This window comes from Melospiza georgiana, chromosome 3, assembly GCF_028018845.1.
Source record: "Melospiza georgiana isolate bMelGeo1 chromosome 3, bMelGeo1.pri, whole genome shotgun sequence".
In the NCBI taxonomy this organism is placed as follows: Eukaryota; Metazoa; Chordata; class Aves; order Passeriformes; family Passerellidae; genus Melospiza; species Melospiza georgiana.
In genome coordinates this window covers 44,970,536-44,987,915 of record NC_080432.1, presented here as the reverse complement: position 1 = coordinate 44,987,915, position 17,380 = coordinate 44,970,536, and the positions used below count along the sequence as shown (strand labels likewise).

Sequence of the window (17,380 nt, the reverse complement as noted above, 5' to 3'; positions counted from 1 at the left end):
CATGTACAAATCTTTTTTACCCTGGAATTTTGTAATAATGATTTACTTAAAGTTTACAAATTTTATTCATATTACTGGAGTTGATAATTAACACTATTGACAAGTACAAAACCAGTGTGGAAATGCTTGATGTACTTGTATATAAGAGAGGAGTGTTCTCTGAGTTCCTATTACAGCTTTCCTACATCTGGTTTGTATCATTCATAGTAGAAGTGGCAGATGTTGGAGGCATTTATATGAAAATTTATTCTCTTTACCTAAAGACAGAATTGAAGAACTTGTTTGACTTTATTTAATTTTAAAATTCCTCTACTGAGTATAGAGAGAAGCGTTACCTTTTGCCATTTAAGGAAATCTAGCAGTGAGGTGCTGAATGAAACGTATCATTTCATTCTCCTGAAGCAGAGGAGCATGTTTTGAGCTGTTTGCTGCAATGCTTGTTTGGCTTCCTGGGTGTGATTGTATCCATATGAATTTGTGTACTCTAATTTGAAAATGTTTTGAATACTGTAGACAGTAACATCAAAGAACTTTCCAAAAAGAGCAAGAAACTAAAAGGTCATAATCCTTTTTTTAACGACTGGGTCCCAGTTAGACCCTTACACAGGTAAACAAAAGCAGAAAAATCGGGTAGCTTAGAACAGTTGGAAAGGGAGAATTCATATTTAGAGATGTCCATGTAATAAAATGTCAGCTGTAAAAGCAGACCTAAGAGAATGCCAGGGAGTGTACATCTTGTCAAATTCCTTAGAGAGAAGAAAATATATTCAGAGATAAGAGCTGCAAAGCAAGAGGAGATTGTTTCGCTCATCCCATGCTCACCTTAAGGACTGGTTCCCACTTACTACCTTTTCCCTGTGTAAGCTAATTTTGCAGAGCTTTGAAAGCTTGATTGGCTTTGCTCCATTCGCAGTAGGTCACTTCTGCATTTCATTGTTCTGGGAGGTGTGGAGCATGACAGTCAGATGCTTCAGAGAGAGTTACAGGGTGGCAAACTGCTGAGAGCCTCTGGGAGCAGATGTTGAACCAGGCCCAAAAGCTGAAGTTCTTTACAATTTGGAGCCTTCTAATAAAGAAAAGTGCTTTTGTTAAGTGGTTATTTTTTCCTTATCTATTCTCAGGGTTGCTCTCGTGGAAAATATTCCTGAAGGGATCAACTATTCAGACAGTGCACCATCCCATTTGTCTCTTTTCCAAGGCTGGATGAATTTGCTTAATATGGCTGAAAAGTCTGTTGACATAGTGTCTTCCCAGTGGGACCTCAATCACAGTCATCCATCAGCATGCCAGGTATGTTCTAGCCTAACAAAAGAGTGGGACCTTAACAGTCTGTTCTTGTTGTCAAACTTAATTTTACAGAACTAAAACCCTCCCCTGTAGCAGAACTATTTGTTTGGGTAGTCTAAAAATAATTTTCTTATGGGGATTTTCCTGCCAATACAAAAGTTTCTAAGAGCAGTGATGTGCTTGGACTAGATAACATTCAACATGTACTTAGAGCACTTCCATTTTAGGAAAGAAAGACATTGTGTAACCTTAAGAAAGCTGTCAAGTTGTATCTATATTAGCACATCTACCTATTTGATAATATTCATATGTCTATACAATTATTTTCTATTTGGTGCTACTGATGAAATAAAATGCAAGTATATGAATTAATTCTCCAGACAAATAGATGGGTAGAATTACACTTACAAAGAACAATATCGTATCAGATGATTCATAGCTTTTTGAAATTAATCTTGGGAGGGAGCAGTGTTCAAGATTTCTGCAATTAAAACAGCATGACAAATCATAAATCACAGTGAATAAGGCAGACGTGCATTGCAGTGATGCTATGCCAACAAACACTTCATTCTTGAGAGCAATCCTCTTAGAAATATGGTCAGGAAAGGTTTCCATTTAGCATCATTTGTAAAACTAAGATATCAAAGAAGGGATAGGCTGAGAGTATCTCCTCTTTTCCACTGGATAGATGGTTTGCTGAAAGGAGCCACTCAGCTGACATGAAATGGTGCTAAAATGACAGCCAGGTAACTGTAATGAAACAACTCTGTTACACCATGGCATAAACTCTTTGCTTTTTTTTATAGTTCTGTTGATGTGGTGCAGTGAAAAATGCCTTTTGGTAGATGATAGGCAAATCCTGGTATTCTGAACAACTATATTCTGCTTCTTTTGAAATAGACAGTAGCCCAGTTGAGCAGCATACATTAACTTTTCTTCAGAAAAAGTTTGCTGCATGTCCATTTAGAGTACTGAAAATATAAGATGAGCAGATGAATAGAAAATGTAATGCAAATCCTACATTTCAGAATGCTTATAAATATTGGAATGTGATTTGTGAATAAATTTATGTGGAATATCAAAATATTGACCTTTTCACAATGTAATTGTGCAGCTAAGCTTTATTTAAATGTATTGCCTAAGTAGCTTCAACTCCATGTACTGTCATTCAAGCAGATGAATTCAAGGAGATAAGGCCTTAGATGTTTCTAGGATGTGCATGAATTGATATGTGCATGAATCTTTCAAAAATATTTTGTCTGAAAAAAATTTAGCATGTCATTTGCTTCGAAACTGGCAGAGCCTAACAAATCCCAAACAGAGGATATAAAATAGCAAAATTGAAATTGGGATTCCAGTAGTTAAGCATCAAATCCATTCCCTTTTCCACATTCGCATTGCAAAGTAAAAACTGTAAGATACCTTTTGGCAGGGAAAGGAAGGAGAGAAGTCTAAGAAGTGGATTTGGTCTTTTGTCCTCAAATGCACAGTTAAAGCCAGAAAAATGAAACATTTTTCATAATACTCTATTCTAGCTATCTTTTTCTGCCTGCTAGTAGTCTTACAAAAATGAGTAATTACTTCTGTTTAAAGGCTATTAATATTCCAGTCATTTTCTCATTTGTACAGCAGCGTGGGCTGAACAGCTGATAGATCTTTCTGTCAAGCTTGTCTATTCATGCTAAAACACTATATTGTTATTGGCCAGTCTGATTGCTAAAAAATTGCCAAGAGGCAGTGTTTCTTAGCAGATTGCTGTCCCAAAGAATGTACACAAAGCTCACTCTGTGAAAGGGAAGGGAGAAAACTTGTATCATTACATCTGCTTTCTCCACTCAGTGAAGTGGAAGTGAAATTTCAGAGAAGTTTCAATACCTATAATCTGGTAATTGTTTGAAAAATAAGTCCAATGCCCTCAAGTCTTTACAATTTGAGTTTGGGGAAATTTGCCCAGCATAGCAGAAGCATTATGAAAGGTAAGGGGATGAGATACAAAACTCCCAGGTAGTAGAGTGCTTAGTGAATGAGTTCTAGTTGTTCCTTGAATGAGTCTCATTTTTTAGAAATTAAGGACACAACCATTTTCCATATGGACCCACATCCTGCTATATAATTAGCAATTTCCATTTTATGAATATTCAAGTCATATTGGAGAGCAAGGTTCTCCACAAGAGCACTTGAACAGACATGAGTTTTTGAAGGAGAAAAGCAGAGTTGGCTAGATTACTTTTTCTCAGTTAGTTACAAGTTTTAATTACATTCTCCATATACATCTGTTATTCCCATGCATAGATGAGTGAGTACATGTACACATATTAGCAATATACATATTGAAGAAAAATACAGCAGGAAATTCTGCAACTTTGAATGCACACATACATATATATGCCAATATATGTGTCATCTTTATGTATACATATTGTCTGTCTTGTCCAAATGTATACTAGATATACATTTGCATATATAAAATTGCAGAACTTCCTGCTGTATTTTTCTGTATTTTTGTGGCTACATTACCTGGTGTCCTTGACTCTTGCTTGTCTGTGTTTTTTTTTGTTATAAATCTAAATAAACATTCATTGCCAACTGAGCTGTCCAGGTCACAACAGCCATGCTCAGTCATCTGAGATGATGAGTTTTGCTAAATTGGATTCTCTAAAGACAGACACATGATGAGACAGTGTTTCTGTTCTACAACAGATAAAGCAGTCAAATAAACAAATATTTGCTTGGCAAAATAGTGAGTTCTTTCTAGGCTGCTTATCTCATTCAGAAGAAATCCACATTTTGGCAAGTTGCTATTCTCATATGTGTGTTTTCAAATAGCAGGCTAGTTGTCGTGTAGCAGCATTGAGGTTTTCGTGGAATGCGGGTATGTGGCTCTTCCTGTGGTAATCTATGTTTAGAGATAGTAGAGGAAAATGGAGACTTCTTTTTGAGGATGGCTTTTGATTCATTTTCAGTGCCAAGAGAGAGGTGAATACAAGATCATGCCAGTTCACAGTTTTCACAGTTCATTTCCTCTGGGTCGTCTTATGTTTTGAAACTTTAATTTAGAATGACCTTTTAGATTTCCAGCAAGTCCTTCACAAACTTCAGTTTGTTTTTCACAAATCAGAATCAATGCCATCATGGCTTATTGGTATTGCCATGAGTATGACACAGTTGGCCCTGGACGGATATTTGGATAAACATAAGATGATCAGGGGTAGATCTGCATCTGATTTTTACAAGTATCACATAAAAAATAGATACTTCTGATTTTATTCACCAACCTACTGTGCATCTCCCATATGGCTTGGTGGGAGAAGTCCCCCATCCATCTGATACTCTGTTTCATGTAAGGCAGCTGTCCAGCTTTGTAATGAGTCTCTGGTGAGAAGTCATGAGTCACTCGCACATGCATTGCCCAAGGAGCTTAAGTGATTTGTTTGGTAGAACAAATGTTAGTGCAAGGGCTTAAGTTCCCTTCCTTGAAAATTATTTAAAAATGCAAATAAATACAAAGAAGAGATATCTCCCAGTCTAGCAGCTCCCAGTGGAAATTAGATGGGATCAGCTATAGAGAGCTATAAGCTTATCTTTACATAAACATCTCTCCTCTTTAGGTGGTGGCATTTTCCTGGTACTGACTGAAAATAAATTCAATAAAAGGAGGGTTTTTAAAATGAAAGCATATTCCTTTCCTTTGCATTTGTTGTTTGGTTAGAAGAATTGAGGAAAGCATTTGAGTTTCTTTGTTCTGTATTAAATACCAGTTGTAAAAGTTAGGATTTCTTGATTTATTTGCTCTCTCGGTTTCTGGCAGCATGCTATGACTTTTAGTGATGTTTTTGAAATATACCCAGAGGCTTGATTATGGGAAAACTTGGGGAAAAATAGTAGAAATATATACATAAAACCAGAAGAAAAGTCTATGAGATAACCAGGCTTTTTCTGTGGGATTAAAAAGATAAGCATTTTATAAACTGTAGGAATCTATGTTACTGAAGAATACAATAATGCAATTTGAGAGTCCTTCAGTAAATGCAGCATTTTCATATTTCTATCTCTCCATTTTATTTCTAATGAGGAACCTATGGTGTCAGAGACAGGAGCAGACAAGGGAAATCAGCCAGACTATAGTCAGCCTGTCTACAGTCTGCCAATAAATTGCTTTGGGGGAAATTTCAGGGCCTTTTGGTATTGACAACTTTGGGATTATTTTAATTCACCAGTTTTCTGTGGCAGGTACAGTTGGGATTGATGTTTGAGATTAATGTTGGTTTAAAGCCACCATGCAAAAGTAAATTTTTTCATGTGATAAATGCTTACTCCATTCTATAAATGAAAATTCTATAAATTTATCACATTTTCATGTGGTAAATGCTTACTACATTACTATTTTGTCACTTTTGATGTTTTTCAAACAACTCAGTAAAAAGTGTAAGAGAATATTTTATCAGGATAGGCAGACTTCTGGTGGTATTGTTTCTTAAAATGCAGATTTTGCTATAAGGTAGCCACAGTTTCATAGCACTTTGCTGCTCCTATTTGTCAGTGCTCACAAGCTGGGTATATAGCAATGCTTCTGATCACTGTCACGTAGTGGTGCAGCAGCCTGGTATTGTCTCACAAAGGGAATGTGATCTGAATGACAGCATAAGGGTTTGTATTCAACAGAAGCATTTCAAATGTTCTGACAGCAGTAACAAAACATTTCAGACCTTCTGTCCCATCTTTTTTCCTTTTCATAGAACAAACCAGTAAAATTGCAAGTAAACATGTCAGAAAGTGTAGAAACTGAGTTTCAAATTAATATTAATGGAGAAGAAGTCTAGGTTCTTCAGCAGTGTGGGAAGAATTTCTAGTAACCCTATTTAGTGGAGTATGTACTTGCTTTTAAAAGCAAGTTGTGAATTTTTCATAGTTTGGTTCATCAAGCTTAAGCCTTGGGGGTATGAATGCCTGCTGAGGGACGATGCAGTGACAGGTGAGACAAAGGGAATTCTTTCCAATTTTGTCACAGGTGCTGGTTTTTATGTACCTGTATAAACGCAAGTATTTGTGGTGAGTGCACTCCTAGTTTTAACCATCACTACTTAGAGATGTTGAATCAATCTGGGGTTTTACCATTCATAAACATTATTGGAAAAAAAAATGCCATAATTGAATAGCTTGTGGTGTCCCTGATGGGAAAACAGATGCATTTTCAGAGGAGATGGTTTCATTGGAATGCAGGGCTGCACTCCAAGCAATCTATGAATCCATAGGATGGGCTGTTCAGCAGGCAGCACGGCCTGTAGGAGACAGCTGTGTTGCTTACATCAGGGAAATCTCAGGAGGTGCTGCCAGATTCTTTTTTGTCCAAGCTGCAATTAATACAGAAAGTCCAGGCTTGTTTATCAAAGCTTTTATAAATCATGCGTGAATATAATCTCCTGCAGGTAGAAGTGACAATAATATCCAAAAATAACTACTGTAGTTCCCTGTATAAAATTAGGATCCATCCCCTGAAGCAATTCATTTAATCAGTTTTAGATATTAACTTTCTAAGCATTTCTTTGTCAAAACAGTTAACCCATTAATTTGTTTTGATAATGATAATAATTTTCCGACAAATTTATGGATGCGTTTTCCATGTTTATTTCTGTATGCCAGAGTTTTCTGCTGTTCTTGTAGACAAAATCAGTTTTTACAGGTAACCTAGACAAAAACAGTGTTTATCAGTCTACTTAGTAAATGGAATCAACACAGAGAACCTGAGTAGCTTTTTCTACTTACATTTCTATTAGTTAATATGCATAATGCAAACCTTTTAATCCTTGAATTTCCCAGCTGACTTTTGCAAAGATGTAGCTAATGAAAACCAGAAGTGCTGAACCCATATGAAGCATATCCAAAGGCTGGCTGAGCTCTGGCATGCCAGGAGCCTGATGCTTCGGGGTAGCTGGGGGATGGGGCAAAGCAAGGGTTGGGAATTCAGCAGACAGCAGGACAGCCATGGCTGTTCCCAGATTTGATTAGAGTCTAGACAGTAGCACTTGCATGAGAAACCCTCTTGGAGGGAGGAGGCCACTCAGGAACACCATTCAGTGCCCCTCTGCTCCCCCAGAACCATGCTGGAGCAGCTGCATAACTCTGTATGGAGCATCCATCTCCTCCACAGTCTTATCTCATTAATTCTTAAATTCTCTCTAACATCTGCGCTTCTTCTTAAAAAGACCAAACATAATCTCTGGTGTAATAATTAAGGATTTTTTTCGCTTAATGAGGTATGTGATGGAAAGCCACTCCTTAAATTTACAGAGCAACTCAGGACTCTTGGGTGTGTGAGTTAAAATCATGGATGGTATTTTTTACTTATGGAAGCACCTGGCAACCTTGAGAAATGCTGAATCTGAGTAAAAGAAGCATTTGGAGCTTCATGCAAAGAATGATTTTGTTTTTCTGTTCTGTTAGCTGTTCTTTAATGCTTTCACTATAGCAGCATTGTGTTCACTGAAAAGTTCTTGTGAGCCCTGGGATGAGCAGGGAGCTGTACTATGGATTTGAGTGAGCAGGCAGGCATATATCGCAAAAGTAAAGCAAACAGTAGTTCTGCTTCCATTGCAGCTTCTGCCTGATTGGTATTTTTGAGAAAGCTATATTTTAGGGGGATGGGTATTTTTATTTTGCCACATATATTAAAAATAAGTGAACATTAGAAAATAGGTCTGTACTTTAGACAGGGGAAGCACTACTTTCTGTGACTGTGTAATGCTTAAAGCCCAGCAAGGCTCAAAGTATCAATCTGTCTAGGCAATTACAGGGCAAATTTCTAGGCTTCCCACTCTCTGCTACTAATGGGTTTTTAGAGTGTTGGGAGGGCTTTTGTCAGAGGTTTTGTTGGTCCATGCTGCATTGTATTATATCAGCCTGAACTGCTCTTGGTTTGCTCATCTTTGTTGAATGGAAGGATCATTTTAAGATTCTTAGTTTGTACAGAGAATTATGTTACATGTTTCTGTGAAGAGCTTTATCTTCTACCTGTTTGTTTGAAAGGTGATGTATAGCTATTGCTTTTTTGGTTTAGGTTTACCCTAGGACAAGCAATGCATTGAATCTAAAGTGAACTGTGTAGGTAGGGCAGGCATTTTGTCAGGTGCATAAGCCCAAAGTCTTTCTGTATTGGGCTGCTAATTGAACATGGTGTCTGCAGTACTAGGTTAGAATAGCACCAAGGAAGTGAGCTCTGGTTGTAGTTGTAGTAAACAACACAGGAGTTTAGTCTTCACATGGTCTACTAATGTTTATGTTACTCAATTTTTTTTTATTTAATTTAAAATATTCAACCTAAAATTTAAACATTTGCAATGCAATCAGAAGTTTTACTTCTTGTTTCTTTCTTCAATGTGTAAAAACATGGTGAATTAAAATTTTATTTTTTTTATATGAAATTCCTGTTTTGACATGTATCCAGCTCAGCATGGCTTTCCTTTTCTTGTTCTGTGTTAGAGATAGGGTTTAAATAGTAAAAATTTACAGCAGCATAAAAATTAAATACACATAAAATACCTACAGATAATTATTTTCCTTCTTGGTGTAACTCATCTGAAGATGAGCATGCAGCTACTTGGGAATGTGTTGTACTGTGATTAGAACCACTTGAAAAAATATCACTTAATACAGAAAAAATGTAATAAACTGTTTTCCTTGAGAAAGTTAATGTCAAAATGTCCTTATGCAGCATAAAACCCCTGGACACTTCATTTTCTGCCTGACACCTGTCACCTTGTCAATATTTCACAATCTGGGAAAACTAAGAAATCTTATTGGCCTTCAGAACAATATTTGTCCAAGAAAATGAAATTTGAGGTGCAAAGCCTTAGCGTAGGTTTAATCATATCTAGGAACACAGTTACTCAGATGTTGTTTATAACGTTTTTGTTTTAGCGAGCTTTTTTAATTGGTTGATATACAGTTTGATCAATTCTGTGTCTAAAAGCTTCTGCTTTCCTTTAATGTCCTTCCCAGGGTCAGCGTCTTTTCGAAAAGCTGCTGGAACTGGCGTCCCGAAATATTGAAATAAAGCTCGTGAGCGATAAACTGCCCGTGGAATCCAAGGTATTAAACGACTTGAAAACAAAGGGTAAGACCAAGGTCTTTATGTCGTTCTGCCATTGGCTGCTGCGTGATGTTCCTGCTGTTTAAAATGCAGACTTGGATGGTGCATAAAACGCACACTACTGGTACTGCACTATGACCCTGTAATCCTTCAGCTTTCTCTGGTTCACAGATGTCAGAAATCTGGAACTGTTACTGTAGCTGATGTGTGCAAGTCCCATGTGAATAAAAAGGAGGTGCATTAGAGAGGTGTTTAAATTCCCTGTAGCCATTTTAACAGTAGGAAACATAACCTGAGAGTCTGGGCTAATACCTTGTGGGACAAGATGCTTTTCCTCTTTCGAGCAACAGCAAAGTAAATTAACAAAACAACTCCTGTATGGTACTGATGATCCTGAAGCACTGGAAGATAGACCATTGGTCAAATTTAACCAGCTGACAAGGTTCTTTGTGCTATGCATATTTCTTTGGTCTCTGCTTTCCTGATTGTAATTTTGAGGCTCAAAACCCCCTATCCACAGTGGGATTGCACATTGGCACTGCATGAATTAACTTGCTTTGTGTAAAACTGCGTGGAAAAATAGTAAAGAGAATTCAAGCATTGCTGAAAGAAATTAGTCTCTCTTAGGAGTTCTAGCAATCTCATACACATTTCTCCTCTTAGTTATCTATATCTGATAAAATAATGATTTTAAGGATAAGATACACTTTTCAAAGATCAAAAAGAATGTATGTGTTTTGATGGTGATCATTTTTGACGAAGATACCTGTACGGATCCCAAAGGAAACTCTAAAGCATTTAATTAGGCAAAGGAGTTGTTATGTGTAGTAGCATCCTAACATAACATGGCTGTTCATGGTGAAGAATAAAGGGCACCCTCCTTCAACAAAAATCAATCTATATTTGTTTAAATTCCTTGTAATCTGCTCACTGCACAAGTAAAAGAATATTACTAGTGGAAGTCCTTATCTCTCAGGGAAATTGGCTTTTAATCAAGATTGACATGTTATTTAAATTTAATAAACTTAAAATTAATTAAATAGTTAATAATTATAGATCCTCATAATTTCATAACACTACCTGTTCCAGGGATTTGATGATTTCTGCTACATAACCAAAAGAGATATTGATTCTTTGATAACCAGTAAGAATATATCAAATACTTTGTCAGATATGTGTGGAATGTCTTTTTCTGATATGTTCAAAAGAAATTGGTATTTCAATATCAATGTCAGTGAAATTATCTTTAGAAAAGTTGTTTCTTTTCCATGTGATTCTAATATCCCAAATTCCTATGAGTCACAGAATAGCAGAGGTAGGCCTGTACATTCATATCAATGTACTGGCAACAGATATTTTGAGTACCATTTATTAAAAATACCCAATACCAAAAATTATCTCCTTTCAAAAAAAGATGAGGAGAAATTTTTAGCTAGAAAAGGAGGAGAAATGTTTTACCACTTCCTTCTATTTTATGTGGGAATTAATCTAACCTGTGAAGTTAAAAAAAAACCCAGAACACAGGCTTTTACAATTTTACTAACTTTAGTTTCCCTTATGCCTTTTTTAGATTTCTGAGACAGGAAATCTTACAGTATTTAAAATAAATTATCAATATATTTGTGCTCTAAGCTACAAAGGATTGGAGAAAGTTGCTGGTATTTTTTATGAGTTTTGTTGTCATCATCTTTGAACTCTGGAATTGTATATATCATTGTTTGCTATTGGCCTTTCTCAGACATCAATATTACAAGTTCTAGATTTTCCCACTATGATTTTTTTTTCTCATCCCATGTTTTGGTCTGCTACTTTCTGCACTGATATTTTTATTAGAATGTCTTGGTTATGACAAGGTGATTGCCAGCTCTGTTGCAGTTATTTTACTCATTTAGGTCTGTTGTTTGGTTTTTATCTCCATGGAAGTTAGATAAATCTTTCTTTGGTTTTGCATTCCTGAAAAGAAATAAGTTAGTTTTAAATTCAGTCAGATTTACTTGTATTAATTTTATGTTGAAATAAATATACCTTGTATGAGCAGGTTATGGTCCTGTTTGTGTCAAATAGAAGTTAAGTATGTGGCTGGCTTAAAAAAACCCAGATAACATTAATCTTTGCTATGCTATCCTGGAAAGCCTATCTACTAAAATTATTAATCTTTTTGCTTGTGAGGGGCTGGCTACCTGCATTCTCAGAAATCCATCAGAACTAATCATTGAAAGGGAACCGTGCATTGTCACTTGGACTTATATCCATGAAGACAAATAATTTTTTTTTCCTGCAGCTAGCTGGTCAGATTTGTCTTTAAAATATGCCATGCACCCTTTTTAACAGATTCATTCCTCTCTTGGTGAAGAAAGCAGTAAACAAATCAGTAGCTCAGCCAAGTTGTGAAGCATCTCAGGATGGAGAACCAGAATACATTTGTCTGAGGAGACCCAAACCCTGACTTGTGGTGTCAGTCTGAATTGGGCAGCAGAGAGACCAAGCCCTGCTCTTGGGTTCATCACATGATAAAGGACTCTGATTGATCCCAAGCAGCAAACATGCTTGGCACCTGAGCCATGGGCAGTTGCATGGACAGAAAGCACATACACAGCCAGTGGGATGCTGGGAATTTCATCCTTTCTGGGTCTGCCTTACCTTGCTAGGTGGGCATAGGTTTGGCTCTTCTTTCCAAGGCAGATTGTATGCACAAGTCAGACTGTCTCCAAGCTGTTCTACTGGATATGAGAGAGAATTGTGTTGCATGAAGAGGGTGGAAGAGTCTTGCCTTTCCTTTCAGCAGGCTGTGTGATCAGAACACCTGGGCTGTGCCCTCATGTGGTGCAGACTGGTTCCTAGGGCTAGGATGAGGGATAATTTGGCTGTTGGCCTTGGATGTACCTGTTAATATATTGCTCAGGAACCTTAAGGGAATCTTCAGGCAGCATGCCCTGCCTGCTTTAAGAAGGAAAATAAAATTCCGCCAAAGTGGAATTGCTTTAAGCACATGGGATTGCTTGAAGATCAGTATTTGGTTATCCATGTTTCCATGCAGTGTTTTGGCTTTTTTGTACAGGGAACCATGGTAGGCTCCTGTATGGCTGCATCTCAACACAGGTGGCAAAACTATTTCTGCCAGGCAGATTATTCCAGCGCATCTTCCCTTTTTCCTAGACAGGTATGCATTGAGTCCCCTTGCCTCTTCTCCCCATTTCTGAAGAGTTGTAGAAAGCTGTTTTTATAGATCTTTTCCACCACAATGGTGCGTCCTACCTGCTTCCTCTGCAGCAGCTATCCCTATTGATTAATAGAGGAGAAGGTTCAAATCTGACTTCAAATGTGGGCTGATGGGGTAAGGTAAATTACTTATGTGGAGTGAGGAGCAGAACTGAAGTGATGTGGAGTGAAATAAAATTAGTAATTCACAATCGCAATGCTAGTGCAGACATCTGAGCTACCTGTGAACCTGCAGGTTTGTCACCACTCCAGTAACTGGTTTTTAGCCTTTCTATGATATCCTGACTTATTTGAGGTAACTGTAAAGCAGGGGAGCTTAATTACAGAAGTCCAGTGGCTGCAGCATGAAACATGGATTGATTTATTGTGCTAACACATCCCACTGTGTCAGCTGTGGTGACAGGATTCTCTGACTGCTGAGATAATGTACATTTGCCAATAATTGCTGGACTGTGGGAGTGTTATTTCGTTGCAAAACTAAGTATGCAAAAATGAGGAAATACTAATCCCATACCATATATTTATGATAGACTTTAATTACGTTATCAGATTCTGTATTTTTCACAGAATACCTGGCTGGTATTTGTTGTAATATTAGCATATTAATCAGAGAGTTTTCCTTTATATTGAATGAGAATGCATCAAGCATTCAATGCCTAAGGCAGTTGATGTTCATTCAGGGGATATTATTTCTGCTGGTAATGGCTAGAATCTTTTTTTATCTTCATATTTAATGTATGTCTCTAGGCTTTCTTCATTGCACATCTGCCAGATCCTGCGCTGAATGCAGAATGATTAATTTCCTCATAGGCCTTTCTGTGCTGTTTCTCACTGTGGTATCTGAGTGCTCTGCAAATACAGTATTAATGAATTTCTTTTACAACATCCCTGTTAGGTGAGGTTTCTTGCTGTTTCTATCTCTTGGGGACAACCAATAATTATTAATGGCAACAAAGGCACCAGAAGCCAGATAAGAGCATTTGTTTTCTATAGTCACAATTAAAATTTTTAAAAGTATATTAGTAATTAAAGAAAAATAATCACATGTAAGTTTTCCCAGTGCATGTTGTCGAAATTATTACTGAACAGACTATAAACTGTGATATTTTATAGGATATATGTATATCGTACCATGCATATCTCTCTATGACTCTCTTGTGAAAGGTAGGTCTGTCTTTAGACAAAATTTGCCTCACTGTGTAAACAAACATGTTCTTCTTTATCCTCTTTGTACTGTGACAGTAGCTTATTAATGCTTGTTTTCATGGTTATTGTTTTAGCCTTTTCTCAGCTGGGGCTCAGTCTACTAGACTGAAGTGTTTCTTGTAACCCTCCCCCTCCTTTCACATAATTATGTACCGGTCTTTGTTCATCAGTAACATTTGAATAGCACTGTCTCCAATTAGCAGGTTGTTGTATTATTTCTCACGTGTACAGAATCTAAATCTCTTACTAATTGCTATCTTATTTTAGCTGATAGTGTTCATGCTTTTTAAGACATACCAATGGATTTTCCTGCTTCAATTTGCATTGCTTCCTTTATTTTCTATTTTTTTCCCTAGTACTCCTTTTTCATGAAGCATTTTTCATATATTTGCAAGGAATATTTTGTCTTTTGTCAGTGGTGGCTGAGGTAGATAAGAAAAGAGGAGTCTGTCCATGTCACAGTGTGATTTTAGAAAAATATCTTCTAAGTCCTTTTATTAATTATTTTTATGTATTAGCAAGGAAAGCAGAGAATAATAGGAAGTCATTGTCATAGGCAGGATCCGGTCACTAGATCACATGTGCAGCTGTTATTTACTGAGCAGTGAATGCACATTTGCCCAGGATTACAGACTTTCCTTATCAGATACAACCAAAACAAAGAAACTTAAAAGGTACATTGTTTTAGAGTGATAAATAAATGAGTAGATAGTAAAACTCTGGAAATTTATTATGCATTAAGTTGTGCCCTTTAGATTACAAATACTAACAGATACCATTCCATGACAAATTTAATCAGGTTACATCTGGGCAGCTGCACAATCCCAGCTTCCTCTTTGCTCTCCTCACCCTGTATTGTCCCTGCCTTCTTCCTTGCACCAGTGATCATGTGGTGAGACAGTTCGGGGAGCTGATTTGGCTACAGACTGCTTTTTTTTGGGCTAGCTTAATTGTCATTTGCATTAGATTTCTGGATTACTCAGTGTGTAATCTCACAGGCTGGGGGCAACACAGGGAAAGGAAACACATAGCTGGGCTGGACAAGGGAGGAAGGACCACTGGAACCTGGTTGCAACAAGTTCAATCTGCCATGGCACCAGAGAGCTCAAGCTCATGTAATGTCAAGGGACTTCTGGAAGTTTGAGGGTTTCCTGTAGAGTCTTTCCTGTAGAGTCTGAACGTAAGTGTCGCACAATGGACAGCAATAGTAAATATGGTTTATATAAATTCTTAAATGTGTTTAATTCCATATTCTGTCTGCTTCTGTTGCCATACTTAAGGTGCTGTGTAGTGTTAGAGCTGGGTTGCTTGTGGGGCATGAATTTTTACTGTTGGCCACAATCATGTTCTCTTTCCCTGTCTTCTTGTGGAGGAAAGGAAGATATAAATTTTAACATACTGTAGAAGAACTGAAAGACATTTGCTATGTCATAGAAAAGATGTAGATCATCTAGGAGTATCAGAACGTTTTTTTCTTATGAAATAAACAGTGAATTTGGTGCTTTTTTTGAACTAGAGCCTTTGTATACTGCAAGCCCTTGAAATGTGAAATTGGCCATTCTGGAGAAACTGACATTTTTTCTGGAAAAGATAAAGCTATAAGACAAAGAGGGAACATTTACTGATTAGTTTTCTTGGGCCTAAAACTGTTTAGGGTTTGGGTGACTGGAGTTTTTTGACAGCTAGGATAAACCATGATGACATGGATTAACTTTAAGCCCAAAATACTTGATTCCAGTATTATAAAAAATTGTTCAAAATATGGGGGCAGTGGTCTGTAAAGAGATTAGACAAGAGCTATCACTGGCAATTTTAAGAATAAAATAGACAAGCTTCTGTGCCGAATGGCCTCATAGATCTGGTGCATGGGAAAGGTCTAGATTGATTTCAAAGCTGGATTTAATCATTGTGTAATGATTTGGAAGGAGAACACAAGGAGAACATAAACTTATGTACTTATAGACATTTATTTCAAGATAAGATGGATTTTTTTTTTCAGCAGAACAATTATTCACTGGAACAACCTTCCTCAGGGACATGGTAGAGTCTCCATCACTGGAGGTTTGCAAGATGTTACTGGACAGGGTGCTGAATAATCTCATACAGGCTTCCTTTTTCCACAAAAAACTGGGTCAGATGGTCTTCTGAGGGCCCTTTTAACCTGGGATTTTCTGATTCTAATTAAGTCTTTAATTTCCTCTTCATGTGAAGATAATGTTGGGAATCAATGTAAATACTCTGCAAAGACTAAGAAGAAAATGCATTCTGTTCATATAATGGGAAGCTAGAATTCAGAAGGTGGATCTTGAAGAGATTTCTGCCTGTCCAGACGTCAGTTTTTGCACAATGTATCATAAGAATAATATTATCTGATGCATGTACCATTGGACTGTAAAGAGTGCTCTTGACAGCTGGTGTTCAATGGATGGTTTTGCATAAGGCATTGAATGGATCTGTAGCTCCATTGCTTTCTTCGTGCATTTCCCAGGCTGGATTCTCCAAGAGTGTGTGTGAGGGAAGGATGTTAAGATGGAGGAAATTCCTACAGCAGTACCAAAACCAGAGTGGCTTTTCCTTAGGATTTTTCATGAAGAAGTAAGCAGGATTTTTTGAGGGGTGAGTCTTCCTGAAGAAATCAAGTAATTTGGGTCTGAGTTCCGTAGAGATAAATAAAGGTGCATGTAAACAGAGGGCAAGAAATCTCTTTCATTCCTTTCAAATCATAAATATTGACATTTTTCTAAAACTCTAAGTCACACTTGAAAATACGAGAGTGTACAAAAGGCAGATAATGAAAATTCCACTGACAACACCTTTAACATCTGATTTTAAAATTCATTTTTATATTTTGATTTATTATGAATCATGCCTTGTTCAGTTTTTATTATTCATTTAGACAGCTCGGGTGCAAGAAAATAGTAGATGCAAGATTTGATTTATCTTATATTAGTTGCTATTGGAGAATGTTTCCTGATATTTTCTCAAAAACTTTAAGCCTGTGACAAGCAATCTTAAAGCCAGTTCCAAGATGGAAGATCTCATTAAGTTCTTTGCCTCTTAGAATGCGTAGTAACTTTGGCAGTGTTCTATGTAGTGAGAATTACCAAGCTGAATTCCCAAAGCTAGCTGTAGCCCATCTGAAAGGAAAGAAGCAGGTGCTAGTTTTGCATCAGAGATTCAAGCATTCATACCTAACATGCAGAAACTAGGTTTGTTTTTGGAGAAATGTCCTTCTGTTCAGGCACCTAAACTGACTTACCTCAGTTTATGTTGCACAGTGTGCACACATCCACAAACATCTTGATCACAAGGGAATGTTCAGTACTGGTTTTGTGCCTAAATCCCCTGAGAACTCATATGCAACATTTCTTATTTGTTTCAGCTGGGGGGCTGGGTAATGAAAACCACATCCAGCCTTATGAAACATGACTGAAAAGTCCAAGTGGGGACTATTTTTTTTACATGTGTTTCAATAACCAGTCTTCAACACAGAACATCTGCCTGAGTTGCAGAAGATGATGTTGAAAATCTTGCTCTGTCTGAAAGTTTCTAATACAGCTGTCTGCCTTACCAGGCACCTGA

General features: G+C 37.2%; 1 protein-coding gene across 3 annotated transcripts in view; it reads left to right on the top strand.

The window, feature by feature from the left end:
* Nucleotides 1-17,380, top strand: part of PLD5 (phospholipase D family member 5) — a 175,901-nt gene that overhangs the window by 104,547 nt on the left and 53,974 nt on the right. For all 3 annotated transcript variants that reach the window (XM_058020635.1, XM_058020636.1, XM_058020637.1), the window contains 2 exons: nt 1,122-1,290; nt 9,283-9,397. In XM_058020635.1, the coding sequence (XP_057876618.1) occupies nt 1,122-1,290; nt 9,283-9,397 (284 nt within the window). The remainder of the gene's footprint in view (nt 1-1,121; nt 1,291-9,282; nt 9,398-17,380) is intronic.